We start from the raw sequence: 26,648 nt of genomic DNA on the forward strand, positions 1-26,648 counted from the left end.
TCTGCCTTCTATGCTGGTTAGGTTTCTGTTGTTGTGATAGACGTACCATAACCAAAAACAACTCAGGAGGAAAGGCTTTATTTCACCTCACAGATGATACAGTCTACAAAAGGAAGTCGGGGCAGGAACTCAAGTCAGGAGCTGATGCAGAGGCTATGGAGGAGTGCTGCTTGCTGGGTTGCTCCCCATGACTTGCTCAGTCTGCCTATTATAGCACCCAGGACCACATGCCCAGAGGTGGCACCACCCACAGTCACCTGGGCCCTCTCATATCAATCATTAATCACAAAAGTGCACTACAGACCGCCTACAGGGCGGTCTGATGGAGATATTCTCTCAGTTGAGATTCTCTCTTCCCAGATATGTCTAGGTTTGTGTCACGTTGACAGAAGCCAACCAGCACATCTTTTTTAGATGACATTAGCATCACATAACACATTTTTCTTTGTTCTCTTTTGGAGAGTTGTGTCGCCTGTGAAGACAGAGGTTCAGTTGGTGACACTGGAGAGGCCTGTGAACATCAGGCATCAGAAGACACCAGTTGAGCAACTGTTCACACTTTCTCCAGGTCTTGTGGGACACAAAGACGTCTGTATTACTTCACTAAACTCTTAAATGACAAAGTCATCAACATTAAGATTTTCCCCTTGCTTTTGTTTTGTTTTGGGTAGCACTGGGGGTCAAACACAGGGCCTCCTTGCACACGCTAGTCTGGCGCTCTCCGCTGCTGACCTGTATCCCAGCCCTCCCTTCTCGGTTTTTAATAGGTGACATTTTCCCAATCTCTGACCTAGCCATCTTCTGAAGGCACCAGATTGCCTCTGAGGAGGTATGTGTCTGAGAAGATTTGATTTCAGAAGTCACTCTGAATAAGTTCCAAGCCTTAGTCCTGTCTGTTTTGTTCTGTTGCTGCAAAGGCATTTTCCCATTGGAATACTTGAATTCTGTCTGTAGGCTGTGTAGTTCACATGATGTTTTCCATGAATTTAACATATTGATCTAGGCTTTGTACAGCATGGTGCTTCCCTTCATGGTTATGATAAGACATTCCACCTTTCTCACAGAACATTAGAGTGCATTGTTCCCTAGGAAGTGCGAGAGTCATGGATTTGGTTGTTTGACCCCATTCTTGTCCATGCACTTCCTGTTGGTGTCAGCCTCTCATGGAAACGCCTTTTGTAAGGTCTCACTGCTTGAACAGGGCTTACTCTGGAGAGTTGAAATCAAGCCTTGCATGTTAAAAGAGCTGCTTACTCAGCCAATCATATTTTTTAAAGGTTTTTTTTTGTTGTTGTTACAAAATAAATGTGAAAAGTTTTTAAAATCATGTTACTGTTATTCTGGAAATATATGTGCTTAAATGCTCAGTCTAACAGTTAACTTTTTCTTTTTGCTGAATTTACACAAAGAGGCCTTCTTGCCGACCAGAGGTCAGATTGTCATTGCCTTTCTTTGCCCTTGAACAGGGTTTGGGGCCTGCAGAGTGAGAAACTACACTTAGGGGAACTCGGTGGCCCCAGCCTTCGGGACTGCAGCTCTGTCTCAGGAGTGAGTGTGACTGATTACCTGTTTGTCCGCTCACTGCCCAGTGCTCTAGACTAGGTATACCCAAGATTCCTTCTTCAGCTTCCAGTGACTGTGGAATCCACCCCGTGCAGCTCAGAGGAAGGAGCTGGCAGGAAAGGCGGTCTGCAGTCTCCTCTCATGCGCAGTACTTCCAGCAATCTAATAGAGTTTTCTGTTTGTTGCTTTGCTTTGGTTCAAGAAAATACTATTTTCTCTGACAGTTTTTAGCTCTTGATAAATGTCCTGTCGTTCTGATCAGGAGAAGGTCATGACGACTGCTGGCCCAGTGCTCCAACTCTGTGGCTTAGACTTCTTTTATAAAATAATGGTTTTTCAGGATGGCAGTCCTATCAGAGGGTGTCAAAAACATTCTCAAGTGCTGCCTATGACATTCTTAGAATTTTCTGGTATTGCATAGTTCCACCAAAGGTTCCTGCTGTGTGAATCGAGACTTCTCATAGTCTACTCCATCCCAGTAGATGGGGATGTCAGAGCCTGCGTTGGTCATGCTGGCCTTTCTCCAGTGAAGGGTTGTGGTATTTGGAGCTCCTGGGACCATCCTGCATCCATGCACACGTACATCAGACCTGATGTTCTCTGGTAGGATGGGCCTTTCCTGTTGGTTCTGAGTACTTGTTTCATCTACAGCTCCTTATTTCTTTGCCTTAGTCACCTCTTACGGAGTATGTATTATCCAGGCTTGATTTGAAACTGGTGCTTGTAGTCTGGAAAGCCCTTAACCAAGTCTCCCTCCCCTCTGCTAGCATTGCTGTCAGTGCACTCAGAATCCCTGCTGCTGGGGCAGGTCCAGCAGAGCTTGCTGCCCCCCATGGGGGCCATACCCAGTGGAAACCGTTGTTCAAGCTTACTGACTTTTGTAGTATTAATAACTATAGAGTTGGTAACAAAAGTATGTATTGTAGACTTCAATGTTTACATAACTCTTTCCCCCAAAGCTTTCTTTTCTTGGGTCATAGGTCCAAATTTAAGAAAACAAGATGTTGTGTGAATGGATTAAATGAAACATCATTATAATTCACAAGGTGGTAAATTTTAATCAAATTAGCAGTTTGTTTATAATTATTATGAATTTGCTTGTACTTTAATGGTTATTATTAATCTTTCCATTGGTTATCTTTTTTGAGTAAAAACAATAAACAGTGTATGCATAAAAGTGGAGAATGTTCTTCATTGTCTCAGCAAGCCCTGAACATGCGTGGTGTCAGCCAGAGCTGCTTCCTGCGATCCCCTGAGCCCCTTCTCCCCCCCATCCCACAAGCTCAGCATCACCACTCTCACGAGTGCGCGTCAGTTTGTCTCCAGTCCCCTCTGGAAGAAAGACCCTTCCCAGTGTGTTTCATCCTCATCTGAGCCCTGAGAAGACTCCACTGGGTCCCGGATGTCTTTGTATGTATACACATGTATAATGTCATTCATTTATGCCAGTTTAATAAAACTATCAAAATTATTTCTGAAGCTTCTGAAGGGTGAGCTTGTATTTTACAGTCTGAATGTTACTTAAAGCAGCAAAATCTAGAAATCAAAACATGGAGCCAGGGGGCTGGAGAGATGGCTCAGAGGTTAAGAGCATTGCCTGCTCTTCCAAAGGTCCTGAGTTCAATTCCCAGAAACCACATGGTGGCTCACAACCATCTGTAATGAGGTCTGGTGCCCTCTTCTGACCTGCAGTCATACACACAGACAGAATATTGTATACATAATAAATAAATAAATATTTAAAAAAAAAAAAAAACATGGGGCCAGACCCTGGAGCTAGCAAGGCCTTAGATCTCATGCCTTTCCAGTCATGTGTTCCTTCCACTGATAACAACAGCAAGACAAACATAGCCAGTGTTTACAGCCTCTGCCCCCGGATGCCCCCTCTTCCCTTCATGGCAGCCCATGGTGCAGGGTAGGCTGCTGAGGGATGAGCTTAGGGATCCATCATGAAAATCACCCCAAGTCACTGCACCTCCTGATGACTTTTAGATTATGTTAGTACACTAGAAACCATTTAGGCTTTTGGGGGTCGCCAGTAGGGAGCTAGAACTAGTTTGATACTTAGATTGGAGAACCGTAATTCTTATTCTTGATTTCAGAATTGAGTCTACATGCCTGCTTTCCCTACCAAGCTGTGGCTGATGTCTAGATTAGGAAAGGTTTGTCAGAGCTGTGTTTGAAGGCATTGGTGATGTTTGCTGACACATTGACGTAGTGTCCCATGATGGCAGATCTGAAGCTCTCCAGACTGCCACAGTCGTACATGGAATGCTAGTGTGTTTGCACATATGTGGGTCTACTGATTCCATTGCACACCCGAACCCCTGCATCCCCTCTAAGAATGCAGGGTGTTTGCCTCTAGTGGCTGAAGTGGGAGTGAGTTTCAGTACTTAGTGTGAGTCAGCCATGACCTTGACTCACAGAGGTTGAGAGCAGGGAAGCTTTCAAGTGCTCAGTACTGCGACCTACTAAAAGTGGGAATCCGCATACAGGCTTCCTCACAGGCAACAGTTCAGACCATCGCCCAGGCCCCACTCCAGGTGCCTTTGCGTTAGAGCTTGAGTTTTTCAAGCTAAGGTACTGCCTTCCTGAGACGTGGCAGAGTGCTTGGTTCATGAGCGTGGAACCCTGGATCCCATCCTCAACACAATAGACGCTGGATGTGATGACATCTGCAACTTATATAGTCATATATTCATTTTTAACGGTTGAGAAGATGTCATAACAAAGTAATTTATTTTTGAATCATTTATGACTTGAGACACTTTTGGATAAATCTTGGTGCCTTTTTCTTCTTACTCCGTGCTGTGTGCTTCTGCTTTTCTTTTTTCCCCCAGAGGCAGCGTTTCTCTGTAGCTTTGGAGCCTGCCTTAGAACTCACTCTGAAGATCAGGCTGGCCTAGAACTCACAGAGATCTGTCTGCCTCTGCCTTCTGAGTGCTGGGATGAAAGGCTTGCGCCACCATCACCTGACTTCGTTTATTGCTTTGCTAATAACTGGTCTATTGGTGTCAGTTGTTCTGAGTGTGTGGTGCTTTGTGTTTTGCATTTGTAGTAAAACCCAGGGCCTCACACTTGCTAGGTAAGAGCTCTACCAGTGAGCCCCACCCCCCCAGGCCAAATAAGAGACGTGGTGCATTTTAGAAGTAAGGGGGAGGGGCACTGCTGGAGTTGAAGGTGGAGAGGAAAGGTTGTATACGACCAAAATGCATTGTACTCATTTAGGAGAGTTTATTGCTTTACTTAGACATTTTTGCAGTGCCCAGGATGGAACAGAGAGCTCATGTTAGGTAAGCTGTCTGCCACTGAGCTACACCTCCAGCCTAACTTGTAGATTTCCAGGAAATACTAAGGATAATGGGGAGAAATACAGGTTATAGATTTTCAGGATGTTTATTTAAGTAAACTTGACCACGTGTGATACTTGTGAAACATAGAGGATTTGTTTCTCATAATAATGAAGAAATGGGGTAGTTAGCCAGATTTTTCTTCAGGCATCTTCCTTGTTTAGTTTTCTAAAGTGGTGGTTCTGATGAAATAAATTGATGCTCATATCTCTTCAAATGCAGTATTTCCAGAAGCACTCCGAGACAGTCCCATGTTGCTTATGTTGTTTCCTGGTTCTTGCCAAAAGACGACTCAGTACAGTGTTAGAATCTTGTCCAGATAAAGCCTGAAACCCAAAGTTCAGAACAATAAGTAACCCTCATGGGGGCTCCTCGGAGCGTGTGCGCGCTCTCGCGCATTCTCTCTCTCTCTCTCTCTCTCTCTCTCTCTCTCTCTGTCTCTCTGTCTCTCTCTCTCTCTCTGTCTCTCTCTCTCTCTCTGTCTCTCTCTGTCTCTCTCTGTCTCTCTCTCTGTCTCTCTCTCTCTGTCTCTCTCTCTCTCTCTGTCTCTCTCTCTCTCTCTTCTTAACCCTGTGGTTGCTAGAGTTCCCCTATCCTCTCAGTTACAGAGATTTGTTTTGGTATGGATCTTGATTTATTGATACAAATTTAAAGTCAATTTTGTTATATGTATGTTGCTGCTCTTAATCAAGGTATTGTGTTTGTTCAGCTCATTTAAAAACGTAGTGTATAATTAAGAAATACAGGTTAATAGATAATCATCTATAATAGTCAAGCTCGTAGTCAGTTAAGTTTTCTAGATATATAGAGATATATTTCAGTTATATAAATAATCTCAGCAAACCTTTCAAAGACGTATGGAATATGGAATTTAAAATGTTTTAAGAACTAAAGACTTTTCATGACAATGAGACACATCTGCTCCTGGCAGCACCAGTCTACTTTAAGAGGATAACGGGTATCAAAGAGGCTCCTTATGGATTTATCAGCCATTTGGGCAAGAAACTGCTCTTGCCTGGACTGCTTGATGGTTTGCTCTATGAACTGGTCATGCAGGACCCACAGAAAAATGACTGCTGAAGCTGCTTAAAGAAGAACAAACCATCAAGCAGATACACAGATTAATAGAAATGGGTTAATTTAAGATGTAAGAGTTAGCCAGTAGAGCTAATTGGCCAAGCAAATCATTTAATTAATACAGTCTCTGCTTGATTATTTCCAGTCTGGATGGCTGGGAAGCAAATGAGCAGCCTCTGCCAACACTCAGTGACCATTCTGTGTTGGCTTCTGTTGGTGATTAGTTCTGGACTCTTAACCTTCATTGTCACATAGATCTTACCTGTTAAAACTGGCTTCTTTTAAGGGTTGAGCCATGCCATAGTTTTCTTTTTATTCTAGAATAAAGTGGGCACAACCTACATATATGGTTTTAGGCCTTAGGAATAATCCTTGTACTGGATTGTTTTATGTCAGCTTGACACAAGCTAGAGTCATCAGTTAGGCGGGAGCCTCAATTGAGAAGACGCCTCCTTAAGATCTAGCTGTAGACAAGCCTGTGAGGCGTTTCCTTAATTAGCGATTGGTGGGGGAGGACCCAGCCCATTAAGGGTGATGCCAGCCCTGGGCTGGTGGTCCTGGCTTCTATAAGAGAACAGGCTGAGCAAGCCATGAGTTCAAACCAGCAAACAGCTCCCCTCCATGACCTCTGCCTCAGCTCCTGCCTCCAGGCTCCTGCCCTGTTTGAGTTCCTGCCCTGACTTTCTTCAGTGTTGAACAGTGATGTGGAAGTGTGAACCAAATCAACCGGTTCCTCCCCAGGTTGCTTTGGTCATGGAGTTTGATCACAGCAATAGTAACACTAACTGGACTGGCTTCTCTGTCTCTGGGATCTCATGTCAGGGCGGTTGCTGTCAGAACGCTGGTGGCTATTACAACAGTAGAGGTGTCCCTGGTCCAGATCCATGAGTGCTGATGTCATGATTTCTCAGGAGACATTTACATAGTCATAAACATTGTCAGGGCAGAAGGCAAGGTCCCTGGAGAGACCCCTTGGAAAGCATACAGTGGTCCCCACTCACTCCACACCATCTATGTGTGTCCTGTCACTCACACCACACCCCAGCCTTTGCATCGCAGGGACAGGACCACATCCTCATTCCATTCCCTTCCCATGGTGCCTTGTGGTGCCCCACACTGACTGCTTATTGGTCCCTGCTGTTCCTTTCCCTTACAGGCCACTGCCCTTCACCTGGAACAGGCGCTTGTTACAGTCATACAGTCTATGGAACAGTTTAGAAAAAAAAAAAACATTTTGGAAGAATACTGGCCAATCACTATAAGATGTGATTTCCACCAAGAACACGCTTGAATTAAGGGTTCTGTGTAAATTGGTTATGAGAACGTCAGCCTTTCTCCCTCAAAAACCAGAGTTTCTTACCTTTCTCAAGCTTCCCCGTGGGGTGGGAGTATCATCACTGGGATCTGGAAAACAGTTTGACAGTTTCTCTTTTTAAAGCAAGGACGCACTGCGCAGACCAAGCCGGCCTCACAGAGACCCAGCAGCCTTACCACTACACCCAGCAGCCATGCTTATTTTAAAACCTACGAAATCTAAGATTCCAGGGCTGGGGAGGTGGCCCATAATGCACCAGTTGCACAGGCTTGAGGAGGACCAGAGTCCAGGTCCCCAGAACCCATATCACAGCTGGGTGAGCATGGAGGCCACCTTGATCCCTTAGACATTTGGGAGGTAAAGACAGGCTGGCGAGCTAACACAGCTGGAGACAGGCTTCAGTCAATGAAGAGAGAGCTAGGGAAAACACCCAACTCTGCCCCCCACCACCCTCACATGGACCCACACAATACATGCACAGCACACATGGAAAGAAGAAAAAAATATAACATCTCTAAATTATGTGTAGTTTCCAGTCCTGTCCGCTCTGAGGCAATGTGAACTTGAACGCAGGCAAGGAGCCTGACCTCAGCATTTTGTTTTTCTCATTAACCATTCCTAGTTTGTCAGAAACACAGTTGGACTGCCCGTCAGAGCGTTTACTTAAAGATGCTCCGTATTGTGCCCAGGCGTTCTGAGCACTGGATCAGTGTGTGGAGAAAACGGTCAAGTCTGTCATCATTTCCATCAGGCGTCGTTTGTCGAATGGGGTCTCAGGCTATCTGCAGACTCATGGGCTCACAGGTGTGAGTCACCATGTCTGGCCTTACTCATCTCTCTGACCTGCTAAACATTTTACTTGCATTTTTTTTTTTGCATTGATTTTTCAAAGTCACCCCAAGAAGTCAATTTTTTTTTGCTGTTGTTGATTTAGTTTGGGCTAGATATATAAAATCATATTATGTGGTCTAGACTTGTCTCAAACTCCCAAACCTGCCTCAGCCCCTAAGTCCTGAGATTACAGGTGTGTGTGCACCATCATGCCTGGTATAGACTGTCCTTAGCATTCTTGTGTTCAGACTCAGAATCTGAGATACGGAGAGATTAAATGGTTTGTGAAGATGGTAGTAAGTGGGACACAGAGATTTACAGTTGGTCTCGGTGGCACTTAAACAGTCCATATGAAAAGAGTTCCGCCCAGCCTGGGGAGCTGGGCTTGCAAGCACTTGCTGAAGCTGGAGGGGTGGACAGAGGATAGTGGACAGATGATGGAGGATGACTAAGAAGAGTTTTAGGAAATTTCATATAGTTGAGCTTTGTAGAGCTTTCTCTGATAGCTAGAATAGACAACTTTCGTAGCTATGGAATCCACCCACAAGCCCAAGAATGCCTTTACCTGCTTCGCTAAGGCCTCCACCTGCCTCTGTGCCCACTGTCTGTCGCAGCGTCTGCAGGAGGGCAACCCTCTCCAGCTCCTCCAGAGTCAGCCGAGCATCTTCTTCAAGCACTGTGGGGTAGAGACAGACAAGTAGCCCTGGCCTTCACGTAGCCATCTCTCTTCCCTGTCTTTGGTGAGTACCAGGACGGGGAGGTGGATGCCGGAACTCCAAGTGAGGAATTAGTTATCTGTCTCGGTGGCATTTAGCAGAAATAAAGGTGCTACACAAGCCAGCGGGAGTCCAGAAGTGAGGAACATGTGGCCCACCCATCCCGCCATCGTGGCCACCCTACCACCTGCCTTGAGCAGGAGGGGACCACAATGCCAGTTTGGCTCAGGAAGTCTAATTGGGTACATCATCTCCATTTATCCCCGTACTTCTGAGGCCTGTGAGTGGGAGACAGAAAAGGAGGGCGGCACCTCCGCTGCACCTCGCAGCGGGGATTCACTTGAGGCTTCAGATGCTGCATTGTGACTTCGGTGTGAGGTGTGACCGACACCCGGCGTGCATGGGGTGTGTATAAGTGAGGGAAACGTGATACACACATGTAAGGGATGCATGGCAAGTATCCTTGGCGCATGTGCTCTGTGCAAGCTGTGTGGGTGTGTGGTGTGAGGGCAAGTGCATGCAACGTGTGGCAAATGGGTGTGAGGAGTGAGAGCAGGTATGAGGTGTGCTTTCTGCACAGGGTGTGTGCTAAATGTTCTGGTTGTGTATGCTAAGTGCGTGCAAGATGTATGTGACCGGCAGAGGCTGGCAGTGGGACATGTCTTGCGCAGGTGCCAGCAGGTTGAGCTGCTCTGGGAGTCTGATCGGAAAGCCATACATGACATTGGATGCTGCAGGCTGACTTCATCTGCAACCTTGATGGGAAGACAAGGAACAAAGCGTTTTAACGGCAGCCAGGTGCACTCACGGTACTCCTGGAGAATGCCAATGGTCACCTGCAGACTTTGATAACGTGCAAATGTCTGTGCTGGAGGGCATTTGCGGAGGGACGAACCCAAGGGAGCATTCTGACAAAAACCGCTAAGTTTCCACCTGTTGGGACTGTGAGTAAGAGGCTGCCCTCATTTCAGCTTTTTTATTGTAGACGTTTGAAGCGCCGTCAGCACCTGAACATCCTGATTTCTTTTGGCGGTGTGTGCTGGCCCTTTTAAAATAGCAGGATTGGTTCCTGCCTGGTTTTGACCAACAGGCTAAGTGCCAGTGTGGATTCAGTGATGCCAGCAGATGATTGGCAGAATGTGAGTGATGCTCAAACACGATGAGAATGCTGGCGGGAGGGCGGCGCAGACTAGGAAGTGTAACAGCAGTGGCTTGGAAGAGAACCCACTTAAGAAAATGTCTGAAAGGACCCAAAAGCAGCAAGCTGGCCCCAGGGAGGACAGTGTTACCACCAAGCCTTCCCACATACTAGCGAACCAGCTCCTTCAAGTCCTCTGACCGCCATGGTGTGTGCATGCACACACGATGAGCATAAAGGAAATTGTTTTGAGTAGCCAAAACAAGTATTAAATCCAGTTAAATATTTATGGAATATAATACACAACCTAATGCCAAATTAAGGGGTTGTGGTAAAAATTTCTAATTTTTTTTTTTTTAGTTTAACTTGGACTTAAGTAGAACATTAAGTCAAAAAGAAAACATAAACATGCTTGGCTGTCTGTGAGTCCCCAGCTTCAGCAGCCACTATGCTTAACTAAGTCATTTTGTTTCATACAACACAGATTATTGCTCTCTAATCCTCATGACAGAATAAGGACCCTATTAGTCTGTAGCTGGAGAAACCACTCCTACCCTCAACCAGTCCTCTCAAAATTGAAGGTAATGTTCTAAACTCAGTCCAATGTTTATAAACAAAAGCTGACCACTATGAAATTTTGAGTTACATTTGTGACATGAAATAAGCAATGCTACCTGCCTGTGTTTAGAGAAGACTGTACCCATTGCTAGATCTAAGACACACAGTAAGAGCCCCCTGGTTCTCTCTTCATGGCTACGCTTACAGAAGAGCCTTTTAGCCGGAATCCCTTCCCTCCTCCTGAGTGCCACCTAGACTGATAAACACAGTCACCTCACCTGGACGCTGAGGAGCCTTCTCCTTCATGTCAGGGACGGGAAGGGACAGGAGTGGGTTCAGGAGTCCCACGAAGAGCAGGCAGCAGAAGGCCAGTCTATCCATGACTATGGAGAGAAGTCCTGCCGGGCGTCTGCTCAGGAGAACTTCCGACTCTCCTCGTTGAGGGATTGCCCGTTTTATCTATCATCCTGTGACCTCAGATGTCCCCTCCAAAAAAATAAAATGAATTTATTGGCTAGGGAGGCTAAAAGCCAATCAATTTGCATTGATGTAATTTTTCAAAGTAGCAATTCATAGACAATAAATTTACCGGCTTGTGGACTGGTGTACAAAGTGGGCATTCTGGAAGCCCTGCAAAGTTTATAAATCTGGCAACATAAGAAACTCAGCTATAAATCACAAGTGAAAGACAGGGGCAGACATGATGCGGCCAAGGCAGAAGGACAGAGATTTATGAGTAGTAGAAGAAGTGATGTGGGGTATGATGTGAAATAAGTCTGCTTCCTTTTTAAAGAAAAAAAAAAAGCTTCCACTTGTGAATAGATGAGTTGTCACGTTGTGTTAAACCCGTCTGAAACAGCAAAGACGCATAGCAGGCACAGCTTGGCTTGAAGCTCAAGTCCAGCGTATGGACTTGGCTTCCTGTAAGATCCCAAGCACTCGAGTCTTCAGAGCAAGATTTCCTTAGAGTGGGCCGATACGATTAAGAAGGACTGAAGTACGTCTCCAAGCTGCCTGGCCAGGAGCAAGCCTGGGCAGAGTCAGCTCAGCTCAGCAAAGTGGTGCTGTTAGCAGTTAGTTCTTATCACCTCAGTTCTGTGTGTGCGTGTGTGTGTGTGTGTGTGTGTGCGTGCGCGTGCGTGTGTGTGTGCGTGCGTGTGTGTGCGTGTGTGTGTGCGTAGTAGTAGCAGTAGTAGTAGTAGCAGACAGCTGTGGTCCAACATGCCACAGGCTGAGGCAAGAGAATCCTGAATTTAAGGCCAGTCTGGTCTACGTCCCTGAGTCTTCATTCAACCTACAGGTACCAAATTTACACCCCAAGCCCCAGTTGAGTCTGTAAGTTAGATGATAGGTTTACAGGGAAATGAGAGTAGGAGACCGTCAACCTAAGATGTGCCCTATGGGGTCAGTATGGACTATTATGAAGCCGAAAGTAGTTGTCTTGGGAAAATTTGATTTTCTTTTCCTAAAGCGCTGTGCCGTAGGCTAGGGGTGCACCTCGTCGGGAGTGTTTGCTGCATGAGGCCTGAGTTCAGTCTTGGGAGATGGAGACGGGCATCAGAAGTCTAAGGTTTGTACATCTTTTTAAAAGTCTATGCTGGAGTCAGGCATGGAGTCCCACGCCCTTCATCCCAACACTCAGGAGGCTGACGCAGGCAGATCTCTGAGTTCGAGGCCAGCCTGGTCTACAGAGCAAGTTCCAGGACAGTCAGAGCAACACAGAAAAACCCTGTCTTTAAAAAGTAAAAACTAAACTAAAAGTCTATGATGGATGTGTTTGCATGTATGAAATCTGTGCACATGTTCATGTAAATCATTCATGTTCTGCCATTGCCAACAGGTGGGGAACAGGCCGACCAGTCTAGGGGTCTTTGGTGACCCTTGAGGACAATTGTGTGAGGAAGCAGTGAAGTCACCTTCTCCCTCCCCCAGAGGCTGGTGGCTTGCCAAGCTTTGTCATACCCTGGTGACTCAGGGGTCCTCCTGACAGTTTTACTGCTTGGCCTAATTAAGTTACTAGGGAAGGCCTAGTCCTCAGTGAAAATTAGCATCCTCCTTCAATAGGTTGTCAATAACAGTGTCACCTTGTCCCGGAAGTGCTCTGAGCTCTCAGCCAGCCCCCGCAGTTGGTGTGTGACTGTAGATGCTGTCCTCTGAGCCTTCCTCAGAGACCCTTATCCCTCAAGAAGGTCTCACGGAAAGTGGCCGGGACCATTCGACCACTAGCCCACTCGCCCTGCCCCCTCACAAGCTGCTCCTCCCACCAGCTCCCCCCCCCCCCACCAGCTGACCGACTCTGGGCAGCTGTAGGCGGTCTCAGCTGTGCACAGTCTCAGGAAGCACTTAACACCTAGAGCGCAGAGGTTAACTGGAGGACTCCACCTATCATGGGGTGAGTCTCGTCACTGATGGGGCTCCTGTTTGCCATCCCTCACTCATGTGCTATAAGCCCAATAAATTCATTGGTTTGCCAGGTTTAGCTTCTGTGGAACCGCAGCTTTGGTCTGCGGTGGGTGGGAGCAGATGTTTATCGGAACTTCCTCAGGTAGAGTTGGAACAACGTGAGTTGTGGCCCAGGTGCAGTGGTGCAAACCTGCAGTCCCAGCGTTGGGGAGATGGTGGCAAGGGACCCTGCCATGCTGGACCTCAAAGCAAGACCTTGCCGCAAAACAAAGTCATAGGCTACCGACACACAGGGACTGTCGATGCATAACAACTGGTAAGTCGTTGTAGGGTTGTATTTCAGGTAGCTGGTTACTGGTTATTCCCTTTGCCCAAAGCGCTGTCCCCCAGACAGCTATAGAGCTAACTCGTTCGTTTAATGAGCAGACTTTATTTAAAATTGCAATCTGTGTTTCTCATCCTCATGCTGTGTGTGCATGTTACACATATGTGTATTCACATGTGAAGGGAGCTGTGCATATGTCCCTGAATGAACATGGAGAGGTCAGGGGTCAACATTAGGTACCATCCTCAACAGCTCTTCACACCCTGGGGAACTCAGCAATCACCTGGACTAACTGGGCAGCAAGCTCCAGGGATCCTCCTGTCTCCGCCTCCATTACCTTCTAATGTGATCCACCCAGCATTGGGGTTACAGGTATGGCAATTGCACCCAACTTTTTATGAGAATATGAACTCAGGACCTCATACTTGTCTTGTAAGCGCTTACCCACAGAGCCATCTCTCCAGCCCTAACTCTACATTCTTAATGGAAAAACTTGCTCAAATTTGTAAGTTGGCATCTCCTGTGTTCTCACCTCCCTCCATACATTTTCAGTTTGTCATGGCCATGGTCCATGTCATGCTCTGTTGTGTTTTGCTTCCTGGAGCTATGATCCACACAGATGATAGTTATCCCAGGTGTCTGCCCTCTCCTCACACACAGCAAGTGCCTAAGCACCGTTAATGTCTGATCCTTTAGCTCGCTAGCACAGTGCTTGGCATCTGTGTGTGTCCCTTTCAACTGAAACCTGTAGCCTGGTTAGAATGGCCCTGTAAGCTCATCATATACTTGAGTGTTTAGTTCCCAGCTGGTGGAACTACCGAGGACGTGATGTGGGATTATCCTTGTGTATAGGTGTTGCTTTTACTGACTGATTGATAAAGCTGTTTCGGCCAATGGCTTGGCAGAGTAAATCAGGCAGGAAATCTGACCAGAGATAGAGAGTAGGCAGAATCAGGGAGACTCGATGTAACCACCATAGGCATAACATGTCGACACCAGTAAGCCACAGCCCAGTGGCAATATATAATAGATTAATAGAAAAGGGTTAATTTAAGATATAAGAGCTAGCTAGAAATACACCTAAGCTATTGGCCAAATGGTGTTGTGATTAGTATCCTTTCTGTGCGATTATTCAGGTCTGGGCGGCTGGGAAATGAATGAGCCATCTCTGCCTACAGGGAAGGATTGGGAGATGTGGGCTTATTGAAGGAGGTGTGTCATGGGGCAGGGGAGGTGGCCTTATTGAAGGAGGTGTGTCACGGGGCAGGGGAGGAGAGTTGCTTTCAGGTTCAAAAATCCACGCCAGGCCCAGACACACACACCCACCAGCAACTTAAGAGACCATATGTGAGCCTTCAGCTGCTGCTCCAGCACCATGCCTGCCTGCCCGCCCCCATGCTCCCCGCTGTGATGATCACTCTAACCCCAGCCACGACTGTTGAAAGCCTATTGCTAGCCTCACTGAGGAAATGACCTCACTGCCCACTTGGAAGCTAGCCCAGGCTAGCCACTGAGCCTCTCTCCCCTTATATCTTATCCTCAGCAGTTTAAGCTGGAGATGTCACAGGGCATCTTGAGACAAACTGAGGCCAAAGCTCAAGTTCACTACCTTCTCTTGATCCAAGCAAGCCCGCAGTGCCTCAGCTCCGGGACTGACACACTTTTCTGTAGGGCTGCTCTGTCAGAGCCCCACTGATGGGGCCGCGGAGACGGATGAGGCCAACATATTGTAGGGCTGCTTTCTGCTGACGGCAGGTAGCATCTGCTTCCTGGTGTATGCGACGATTGTCCTCTCTGCTTGTCCCTATTCTCTTCTCTTACATGCATGTGTGTGCACATGTGGAGACCAGTGGTCAGCCTCTGGTGTCACTCCTTAGGAACCATGTTGTTTTTTGACACAGTCTCTCACTGGCCTGGGCTTCACCAATTTGGCTGATGAGATGACCCGTGAGCCCTAGAGGTCTGTCTCTGTCCACCCCTACTCCCCCAGTGCTGGGATTAGAAACACATTGCCTGGCCAGGTGGTGGTGGTACAGGCCTTTATTCCCAGCACTTGGGAGGCAGAGGCAGGTGGATCTCTGAGTTCAAGGCCAGCTTGATCTACAAGAGCTAGTTCCAGGACAGGCTCCAAAGCTACAGAGAAACCTTGTCTCAGGAAACAAACAAAAAACAACAACAGCAAAACAAACAGGTCGGCAGGATGACATCCACCATGGTTGCTCATGGGGAGCGGGTCCATTCAGGACTATAACTTGTAAAGTCTGTGGATCCACCCTGGGTTTTGGCAGGAGGATGACTGTAAGTACGTGTGTGTGTGTGTGTGTGTGTGTGTGTATCTGTCTGTCTGTCTATTCTTGTTTTGTGTGTATGTGTGTGCCTGTTTGTCTGTGTGCCATGTGCCTTCCAGTGAGTGCCTGTAGAGGCCAGAAGAAGCCATCTGTCCCCCAGGACTGGAGTCACAAATGGTTGTGAGCTGTCATATGGGTGCTGGGAACTGAACCCAGGTCCTCTCCAAAAGCAGCCAGTATTCTTAACCACTGGGCCATCTCCCTAATCCCACACATCTCTTTATAAAAAGATTTTTTAAATGAATCCTTTAGGTTAGTAAACAAAATAATGTGTTTCATCATGGCGGCTTCATACATATGCATCATTGTCATTTTTCTCATTATTCCTCCCCCTAGTGCCCTCCCTTTCATTCCTCCCGCTCCCTCTTCTACCACATCTTACTGGGCTAGCATACAAGGGCTCAGTTCCAGATGCCAGGCAAGCACAGACATGAGGGAGCCAAGTTGACAAGGGCATCCTTAGGGGACTCCCAACTTTACAGCCAACCCCAGAGGCCCAGCCTGTCTTCCCCAATCTAGTCAGGATGTCCACACCCCCACAACCCTGTTTGAGTAAAACAGATGGCCTAGGCCACATTCAAGCTTTCCCTCTAAGCAGGGGAGTTTGGGCATCTCATGCCGGTGCCCCTGGGCTCTGAGCATAGCCTGCGTGCATGTCTGTTGAAACTCCCTGTGTAATGGGGGCCATAGGAGAAACAGTGTGAGATCAGATCAGGAGGCTGGGATTCTCAGAGGATGATCGGTGCCCTCTTTTAAAAAGAGAGAGACTTGAGGATTCTGTGCATGTGAAGATGTAGGAGAAGAAGTCCGTTGTCTGCAGAGCAGGACCTGAGCCCTCCCAGGACTGAATGCATTGCCGCTTTGGATGTGGTTATGCAGCTTCCAAGACAGGGAACGCTTGTCTGTGTGAGGTCCCCTCAGGCTATAGTATGCTGTTCTGGAAGATGCAACAGGCTATAGCAAGCATCACATGCCTCCTCCAGAGCCTAGGAATGGGTGCAGAGCTGTGATAACATCCCGACTTCTCAAGGGACAGATGCTGGCTTGGGCCGGGCAGGACTATTAGCTGTTCAGCTGACTTTGGTATGACCTTGACCATATTGGAAGGTAGAAGTGTGTACTGGTCCCTTCTAAAGACAGGCCCTGGGGTCAGGGGCCCCTCCACTGCAGTGTACCCAGAAAGAGCAGCTCTTTGCTAGTAGACCAGGTGGCTCTAGCCATCACCTCGAGAAAGATGAGCACACCGGAGCAGACGGCCATGGTCCACGGTCAGAGCTCTTTCACAGAGCCTAGTCCATGTGCAGAGGTTGCTGGAAGCGTGCTAGTATCAGCCTCTAACATGCTGAGCCACCACGGGGTGCTTTAGGAAGAATGTGCGGGGTGACGCTTCAATTTGGGACATTTTTTTTTTTTCAGGAGAGGTATCTATAGCTATTCTTGTGACCCAGAAGGCCACCTCACAAAGAACAGTGGGCTGCCAAAGGGACGGTGCCGCGTCTGGGCAGAATCCAGCGTCGATGTGTCACCTACCCGCGTCATGGGGACAGGAAGGGTGACGAACGGTAAACATCCGCTCTAGTTATTGATTTGATTCATCTGATGACTCAAAATGTCACCTCACTGATGCTGGTACAGCTTCGCCAGTGCATTGTCCTATTATCGATATTAAAGGAGACCGAGAGCCAGCTGGGGAGCTAAGCGGAAATGAAAAAATCAAAACACAGCCGCACGCAAATAATACTCGGAGGAGTGCCGAGGCTCAACCGCCTGCATTGTTTCCTTTCGTGATTAGTGTGTGTGTGTGTGTGTATGTGATGTGTGTACACACTCATATGGGTGTGTGTGCACGTGGGTTTGCTCGTGTGTGGAGGGCGGAGACCAGTGTTGGGCATGTTCTGAGACTCAGGTTTGCGATAGTCTCTCTCTGAACCCGGAGCTCACTGGTTTGGCTAGACGATCTGGCCACTGTCCTCCTGTCCCGGACATGGGATTTTAGGTGCATGCCACCATGCCTGGCATTTGCATGGGTGCTAGAGATCCTCGCTCAGACCCTCGTGTTTGCATGGCACCCACAGCATCCACTGATCCATCTCTCGAGCCCCGTTTCATGATGTGTTGCTATTTCCTGTCTGTAACGCAATGGAATAGAAGGGTTGGGCTGAGATATATTCCCTAAAATCCATATGTTAAGACCCTAAAACCCAGACTCTCCCAAAAAGATGGTGTTTGGAGAGAGAGTCTTTGAAGAGGTGATTGAGCCAAAGCAGTCCTTTAAGGTGGACCCTGATTTGAGGCCTTTAAGGTAGACCCTGAACTGAGAGGCCTTTAAGGTGGACCCTGATCTGAGATGGATAGTGTCCTTGCAGGGAGATCAAGAGCCAGACAAAAGGGACAGCTGAGCGTACACTGAGGAAGAACCCATCATCAAGCCAAGGAGGCCTTCGGAGCCCACGAAGGACCAACCAGCAGCATCTCACACTTCACCCTCCAGAAGCTTTGCTCGGTTGCTATGAGAAAACAGATTTGTTGGTAAAGAGGCCCAGCCACTGGAGCCGACTACTTCAGTGGTCTAATGATAATTCTACCGGGGATGGAGGAGAGAGCAGGGGTTGGAGTCCAGAGGATACTTTGGATATTGGTTCTCCAGTGCTGTCCAACTTGTTGTTTCTCTTTTTCCTTCCTTCCTTCCTTCCTTCCTTCCTTCCTTCCTTCCTTCCTTCCTTCCTTCCTTCCTTCCTTCCTTTCTTTTTTTGAGACAGGGTTTCTCTGTGTATCAGATCTAACTATCCTAGAACTTGCTCTGTAGACAAGGCTAGCCTCGAACTCACAGAGATCCACCTACCTCGCCTCCCAAGTGCTTGAATTAAAGGCATCCACCACCACGCCTGGCTGCAACCTGTTTTCTTGGGTCAGGGTCTGTCACTGAATCTGGAACTCAGTGACTAGGCTGGTGTCAGGATTTGAATATGAAATGTTCCTCATAGGGTCATGTGTTTGAACACTGTCTCCCACCAGGTGGCGCTGTCTGGTTATGAAACTTGCTGGAGGAAGTGTGCCAGATTTGGGGTTTTATTTTCTGTTTTTACATTTCATTTGTTCATTTGGGGGAGAAGCATAAACTTGTCTCAGTGCCATCATAGTTCAAGGACCACTTCCAGGAAGATCCAGTTCTTTTCCTCCCACCATGTGAGTTTCAGAGTTTCAGGGCTCAAAGTCAAGTTGTTAGGCTTGGTGCCAAGTCCCTTTACCTGCTGTGCCAGCCTCTGGACCCCAGCCAGGGTATCTGAGCATCAGGTTTAATTGTCAATGGGACACAACCTAGGATCTCCTGGAAAGAGTCCCAGTGAGGGACTGTCCAGATCAGACCAGCCTGTGTCTTTCCCAGAAGGGATAGCCTTGATTGCATTTGTTGGTGTGGGAAGCCCCCTGCTGAATGTGGGCGGGCCCATTCCCTGGTTTGGGGCCCCAGCTGTGTAAGAAAAGCTGATGAGTAAGTACACAAGTGTGCGTTGCTTGTTCTTGACTGGTTGTCGTGTGACCAGCTGCTGTGAGTTCCCTGAAGTGACAGACTGGAACCGCGAACTAATAAGGCCTTTCTCCCCCACCTTGCTCTCTGGTGGGGTATTTCACACGTCATCAGAAATGAAAGGAAGACAGTACTTTATTGAGAAGCCAAAGAGAACCTGCTACAGCCTGTGGCTGGCAAAAAAGTTATCAGACGTGGAGAGACATTTTAAAAACATTTTTAAGACTTATTTTTGAGTACTTGTGTGTATGTGCACCATGTGTGTACAGGAACCCAAGGAAGTCAGAAGAGGTCAGATTCCAGGCCCCCTGGAACTGGAATTACAGATGAGCCACCATGTGGGTGCTGGGAACTGAACCTGGGTCTTTGTAAGAACAAAGAATGCTCTTAACTGCTGAGCCACCTCTTCAGCCCCACGGGGAGCCATTTCTTCTGTTCAAACAGTGCTCTTGGCTGGGCAGTGGTGGTGCACGCCTTTAATCCCAGCACTCGGGAGGCAGAGGCAGGCAGATCTCTGGGAGTTCGAGGCCAGGCCTGGTCTACAAGAGCTAGTTCCAGGACAGGCTCCAAAGCTACAGAGAAACCCTATCTCGAAAAACAAAAAAACAAAAGACAAAAAAACAAACAGTGCTCTTGTTTTTATCTAGACAGATAGGATCACAGGTGAAATGGTCTTGGTTTCTGTGTGTGTGTGTGTGTGTGTGTGTGTGTGTGTGTGTCCAGTGGACAACTTCAACTTTGGGTATCATTACTCAGACACATTTTTTTTTTTTTTGAGAGAGAGAGAGTCTTTCACTGTCCTAAAACTTGTCAGGGCGGCTAGGCGGCCAGCCAGAAGGCTCCAGGGATCCCCCTGTTCCTGTTTCCCCAGAACTGGGATCACGAGCACCCACCGCTGTTGCTATTCCTGCTACTGTTTGGTTGGTTTTGTTGTAGTATGTGGAGCTGGGAATTGAACCCAGGACCTAAGCGCATGCTGAGGGCATACACTACCACCTAAACTACACTCTTCTTATTCCTCCATTATCCCCTCCCCCCATTCTCTGGGACCATTTGAATATTTTTCAGTACCTTAGTTGATTTACTGATAGTATGCATTTGTTTTTATTTACTATTAGTGTGTGTATGAGTGGGTGTGTGCTGTGGCCCATGTGTGGAGGTCAGAAGTCTCCCCCTCTGCCTTGACAAGGGTCCTAAGGATTGAACTGCGGTCCTTGGGCTCGCATCGTTGGGTGGCAGGCGAGTAGCCACACCTGCTGAGCTGCCTTGCTGGCCGAGGTCTATTTGCCTGGTGTCATCTGTACTGATGGAGCTGGTGAGCGTGACCCAGATGGCTGGCCGGTCTTTCTGGGCTCCGCTGAGCTGCTTAAGGGTTATGTCTTTCAGTTGGGGAAGCATCCTGACTAGTTTTGTGTCAAAATGACACAAGCTAGAGCCATCTGGAAGCAAGGAACCTCAATTGAGAAGACGTCTCTGTGGTGGTTTGAAAGAAAAATGGCCCCAAAAGGGAGGGGCACCAATGGGAGGTGTGGCCTGGTTTGTTGGAGGAAGCGTGTCACTGTGGGGGTGGGCTTTGCGGTCTCCTATGCTCCAGTTAAACCCCGTAAGGGAGACCACTCCCTGTGGCCTGTAAGCCAGCACGTAGGATATTTCTCCAGCACCACGTCTGCCTGCAAGCCACCATGTCGCACCATGATGACAGTGGACTGAACCTCTGAACTGTAAGTCACCCCAATTTCATGTTTTCCTTTATAAGAGTTGCTGTGGTCATGGTGTCTCTTCACAGCAATGGAAACCCTAACTAAGCCCCTGGAAGATCCAGCTGTGGGGAATTTTCTTAATTAGTGATTGATGGGGGAGGGCCCAGCCCTTTGTGGGTGGTGCCATCCCTGGGCTTGTGGCCCTGGGTTCTGTAAGGGGACTGAGAGGAGCCAGAGGAAGCAAGCCAGTAAACAGCGCCCTGCCACGGCCTCTGCATCAGCTCCTCTCTCCAGGTTTCTGCCCTGTTGGAGTTCCTGCCCTGATTTCCCTCAGTGACGGACTGTTAACCTGGAGGTGCAAGCTAACATAAACCCTTCCCCTACCCACGATGCTTTGGTCATGGTGTTTCATCAAAGCAACGGAAACCCTAACCGGGACGAGAAGCAATCCATCAGTATGTCTTCGTATCATTTTCTACACTGTCACAGAATGAATGTGCCTTCCCTGAGAGAAATCACTCCGGCACTCAGAGATAAATAAGAATAAGGCTCCTGAACATAGCACAGGCCTGCTTCTGGCGAATGCACAAAAGGGAACCAGCCCCAACAGAGACCCCATCAGCTTATTCAGTGTCGTGGCCCCAGCTTTGAGCAACCAAACTTTTCACACAGACAGAAATTCCAAGGTCGGCTGTTCAGACAAATGGAGAGATTTACAGTGTACAATATTGTCAGTTACCTCTGGACAAACCAGGACTTCTGTCCCCAAGCAGCCACTAACCAGGGCTATCCTGGTTAGTGTTCCTATGCCAGTCTAGTAGCGCAGCTTGGTAACATCGGTTCATCACTCCTGGTTTGTCCAGATGAGAACCGGCACCTTCTCCTTATCTCTACAACTCCGATAGCAGAACTGTCTAGATCTTTCTGGGGCCCTAGAGAGCTCTAAGATTTTGCTGCGCCATCTGCACAACCAGGAAGGGAGTCTAGTCTCCGGCGGAGCAGGAAGTGAAGAGAGCGAGCAGAGGAAATAGCCGCTTTTTTAAAGGGAGAGAGACCGCGCCCCAATGGGTTGGTATCACAGCAGCTATTGGTTGGAGGGTCGGAAGGACCTCCCGCAACAGATTTTTGTTTGACAGTTTTTGGTAATATCTGATCTGCTTTTCAAGTAGAAACTTTAATTTTGATTCCACCGCTTTTGTTCTCCTGTGTCGCCTGTTTCTGTCATAATGATGGTTCCGATACTGAGTTTTCTAGTTATAATGTTTCCATTCCTTTTCATAATTTCTGCTTTCTGTTAAAAACCCAGACCTTTCTGTTCGTGGAGCGCCTTTTCCTCACCCTAAAGAGCCACGCCAGGGCCTTCGTCCCTCATCTAGGGCAGCTAGTGCTGGTATCCGTCCATTTTCTTCTTCCTTGGGAAGGGCTCACATTTCCCAGTTCTTCGTGCACGGAATACCTTGATGCTTTGATGTTGCAGGACTCTGCGTTCATACGGCTCCCTAGAGTCTCTGAGCAGATCCATCCAAGTCCCATCTTGTCATTTCTGCCAGGTGTTCCTATGTCGCCTAAGCTGTTACAATCTGTCCTCAGTTCCTTTGGGTGTAGCCCATGCGTGTGTCATTTAGAGCTTCGCCTGAGACCCAGGTAGACGGTTCTGTTAAAGCGTCAGCTCCTTCAGCCCTCGTGCTGCTCTGGGCTTGAGTCCACATGTATTGTTTTCTCTTCCTACTGTCGTGACCAAATGCCCGACCACAGCAAGGGAAGAAAGGAAAAGGGTTCAGTCCGTCGTGGAGGAGACGTCGTGCAGGCAGGGTCGTGAGGCAGCTGCTCTCACTGCACCCACCGTCGGGAAGCAGAGGGAGGTGAACGCTGGTGCTCAGCTCACCCTCTCCTTTTAATGCAGCCCAGCTGGGGCCCAGGCTCGTGGGACAGAGCAGTTCACTGTCTGAACTCCTGGCCACAAACCCCGTGAGCATTTTATATTTATTATTTGCTTGCTTGTTTGTTTTTATTTATTTTGGCTTTTTGTGACAGGGTTTCACTGTGTAGCCCTGGCTGTCCTGGAAATCTCTCTATAAACCTGCAACTCACAGAGATCCGCCTGCCTCTGCCTCCCCAGTGCTGGGATTAAAGGTGTGCACCGCCACACCTGGCTCTGTGAGCGTTACAAATGGTTACCCTGTACTTGTAACTGTTGGGGCTGTCTGTTACACAGCCTGGGACTGGGCTGTGGGTCAGCTTTCAGACCAAGACAGTACTACTGTCCCCCAAGACATCCCAGGGCCACTTGCCATCTGCGCTCCACTTTGGTACCCCCCTTCCCTTTATCTTATCCCTTTAGATGTTCATTCCATTAAAACAGTGACCAGCCAAGTGTAGAGTCCAACTCAGGGACAACATGGGCAACGTACGAAAATTCTGTCTCAAAATAAAAATCAAAGGGTCCAAAGAGATGGCTCCATGGTTAAGAACATTTACTGCCCTTGCCAAGGACCCAAGTTCAGTTCCCGGCACCACTAGATGGCTCACCCCTTCCTGTAATGCAACTCCAAAGGAAACTGGTGCCCTCTTCTGGACTCTGTGGGCACTCACATACATGCTTGGCACAATGCTAAGGTTAAGACTGTACCAGGCTCCAGGGGCCTGGACGTGGTTCCCAGCACCCACCGGGCAGCTCACAGCTGTCTGTAACTCCCATTCCAGGACGTTTGCCCTCCTCTGCCTGCCATGGGCAGGCATGCACGAAGCGCACAGACATACATGCAGGCAGACACACATACACATAAAATAAATATGAGCAAATAAAATATAAACAAACTGTCCTTAAAAAGCACAGCAGGCTGTAGGTGGGTGTCGCCCGAGGACCCACGTCACACTGGTTTGAGGTTAATCGGGACGGCTTTACACTCTTTCTCCAGTTACCAAAAGCCTCACCACGTCCCAAAGTCTCTAAAGATGGTTGGCAGCGAGGAGAGTGGAGGCTTCCAGCTGCTGCAACATCAGGGCTCCCAGCAGGAAGCGTCGTCCTCCTGCTCTCCTGCCTCTCCTTCCGCCAGACCACGGTCAGCACACCCTGACATGCCTCGGACTATCATGTTGCTTGGGGTTTGTTCTTGGGCAGGGGATTCAGAAAGTAATTTTCGAGAGAAGACTCAGATCTGGCTGTCCTTGTGGGGATCCTGTGTTCCTTTCCCTCTGCGCATTGCCGGTTCTTCACTGCCAAGTGGCATGGGATGGAATTTTGTGGGTATGACAGAGACAAAGTTATAAAAATTGTCAGGCAGTTTCATACCATCCTCAAGAAGCTCCAAGTCGGAATGAAGTCCCTGGAGGGGGGACTTCCCCATCTGGGGTACCTGGGAGCAGTCTTCCATGCCTGGGACACCTTCGTGTGGTATCCAAAGGAACCCCGATGTGACATGGAGCCAGAGAAGTGCTCCTGGGGGGGGGAGGGGATGAGCAGAACGAAGGGAGTGGCTCTCCTGCATGATGAGGTGGACCACTTGCAGATTTGTGGCAACCAGCACACTGTAGGAAATGCTCCGGGCCTGGGGCATGGGCTCTGTTGGGAGTGCCGAACTATCATGCGTGGGGTCGTGGGTTTTGTTCCCACAACGGCAGAGACTGGGTACGGTGGTGCTCACCTGGAATCCAGCGCTAGGGAGGTCAGAGCAGGAAGATCAGAGGCTGAAGGGCATCTCATCAGTCTCCCCCACCGTGTGCGTGTGCGTGCGTGCGTGTGTGTGTGTGTGTGTGTGTGTGTGTGTGTGTGTGTGTAAACGCGCACGCTCGCATGCGTGCCTGAGGCTAGGGGTGTATCTCAGTAGTAGAGTGCTTGCCTAGCATACATCAGGTCCTGGGGTTCAGTTCCAGCATGGCCACACACGCATGCATGCATATGCACACAGAAGTGCACACATACACCCCAAGAATTTAAAGCAGCTTAAAAGTTAACTTAGGGCCAGTGATCATTATTTAAAAACGAGGCCTTTTCAGGACTGTAGTGTAAATCTATCTGGGAACTTGCCTAGCAAAGAGAGACTGAGTTCAATTCCCAGACCAAAACTGAAGACAATAAATGCCACTTAGATGGAGGCATTGAGCTTCAGGCTCAGAGGGAAATGCGATCTCCCTACAGGAGAGCCAGGCCTCTTCCCACGCCCGGTATGCGTCTGCGGAAGAAGTATTCCGCTGAGCTGCCCTAGCTGTTGCCTGAATGCAATGCGAAGCCGGGATCAGCAAGAAGTGGCGTGTGGGAGGGTCTCAGAGGCTGAGCACCAGCTTCTCATGTGGGCAGACAGCAGAGTGACCCCCAGTCTAGGCAGGGTCCCTTCACTGTCCAGCTGGGTCGCTTCCCTTCAAGCCTGCTTTTCCTTCTTTGCTCCCCTCTCCCAACTAAGCTGTTTCCAGCCACACACATCTTTCACTCAAACACCTTTCTCCTAAATGCAGCAGCTGCAAGTGGTTCTGCCACCCTGCTGCCCCGCCTACCCCGCCTGCCCCGCCTATCCCTCCTGCCCTGCGCATCCCACCTGCCCCGTCTATCCTGTCTGTCCCCGCCTATCCCGCCTGCCCCACCTGCCGCAGCTCCCCAGTGCCAACTGTGCTGCGCCCAGGTTTGGACTCAGCCTCCGGTGTGTCACCGGTGAGTCATGGTTCTTATTCATTCTGTAGCAAGATTGGCATCCTGACTTGGACCAGAAGATGCCTGCAGTCTCTCTTCGTACTTGCTCCATCTGGGCATCATCCCCATGCCACCATCTCCATCATCTTCAGGAGCTAGCCTGAGGACCCTGTCTCAAAGAAACAACAAACAAATCTTGATGTGAGTGTAGATGGTATCCTAACTGTCCTTAAGATACTAATGAGCTGGAGAGACGGCTCAGTGGTTAAGGATGCTTACTGCCCTTGCAGAGAACCCAGGCTCATTGCCAACACCCACATAGCAGCTTACACTCCTGCACTACAGCGCCATGGGGTTCCCTGCCCTCTTCTGGACTCCACAGGCTTTTGCACACATTGTACACCTAAACACACACGCACATAATTCTAAAAGTCTTAATAATTGCAGTTCCTGATTTGGATTTTATTATGGCCTGAGATTTTACATTTCTAACTAATTCTCAAGGTGGAACCTGTTTAAATATGAAATAAAAGGTACCTTTTTATTAAAAGATTTGTTTTTATTTATGTGCATGTGTAGATGTCTCTGTGTGCATGCCACGTGTGTACAGGTGCCCACAGAGACCAGAAAGGGGTGCTGAGTCCCCAGGAGCTGCAATTGCAGGAAGTTGTGAGTTGCTGTACATGGGTTCTCTACAAGAGCAACACATGCCCTTAATTTCTGAGCCATCTCTCCAACCCTGCCTCCTGCTTTAAAAAAGAAAAGAAGAAGGAGAGGAGAAGAAAAAAGAAAGGAGAGGAAGAGGAGGAGGGGCTTTGCTATGTAGCCCAGGCTGGCCCCAGGCTCACCCCTTTCCTGACCTGGCCTCCTGAACGCTGGGATTGCGGGTGTGCACACCGTGCCTAGACAGGACATGTGCTCTTACAGACCCAGATCTTTCTGTGGGTTGTCTGTGGGGAAAGGCAGTGGGAAAGAAGGAAGCAAGGCCCAAGTCTATAGCACACAGGGCTCACAGGAAGAACGCCCCTGTCGCTGAGAGACAGACAGTGAGGAAAACGGCCCCGAAGCCCGGAAACAGTTGAAAGGTTTTTATTTGTACTTCACTTTGCCTCATTTCCTTCTTATACCATGATAACTGGCCAGATGGCTGACTTGCATCACCGCTGGTAGTTTT

General features: G+C 48.5%; 2 protein-coding genes across 6 annotated transcripts in view; one reads left to right on the forward strand and one right to left on the reverse strand.

Annotated features, from left to right (window-relative positions):
• Per3 (period circadian regulator 3) overlaps nt 1–3,034 on the forward strand; it is a 46,778-nt gene extending 43,744 nt beyond the window's left edge. For all 5 annotated transcript variants that reach the window (XM_050153213.1, XM_050153212.1, XM_050153211.1 and 2 more), the window contains one exon: nt 462–3,034. In XM_050153213.1, the coding sequence (XP_050009170.1) occupies nt 462–545 (84 nt within the window). In that variant the 3' untranslated portion in view covers nt 546–3,034. The remainder of the gene's footprint in view (nt 1–461) is intronic.
• A 2,091-nt stretch (nt 3,035–5,125) lies between these two features.
• Nucleotides 5,126–10,994, reverse strand: Uts2 (urotensin 2). Its single transcript, XM_050153386.1, has 4 exons — nt 10,827–10,994; nt 8,702–8,812; nt 7,351–7,394; nt 5,126–5,239 (listed from the first exon to the last, which is right to left on the reverse strand). Exons 1-4 carry the CDS (start codon nt 10,927–10,929, stop codon nt 5,126–5,128), a joined length of 372 nt encoding a protein of 123 aa, XP_050009343.1. The 5' UTR covers nt 10,930–10,994.
• Between the last annotated feature and the right edge of the window lie 15,654 nt (nt 10,995–26,648).

Source organism: Alexandromys fortis, unplaced genomic scaffold (genome assembly GCF_014885135.2).
Source record: "Alexandromys fortis isolate MF-2015 unplaced genomic scaffold, M_Fortis_MF-2015_v1.1 scaffold_88, whole genome shotgun sequence".
Classification (NCBI taxonomy): Eukaryota; Metazoa; Chordata; class Mammalia; order Rodentia; family Cricetidae; genus Alexandromys; species Alexandromys fortis.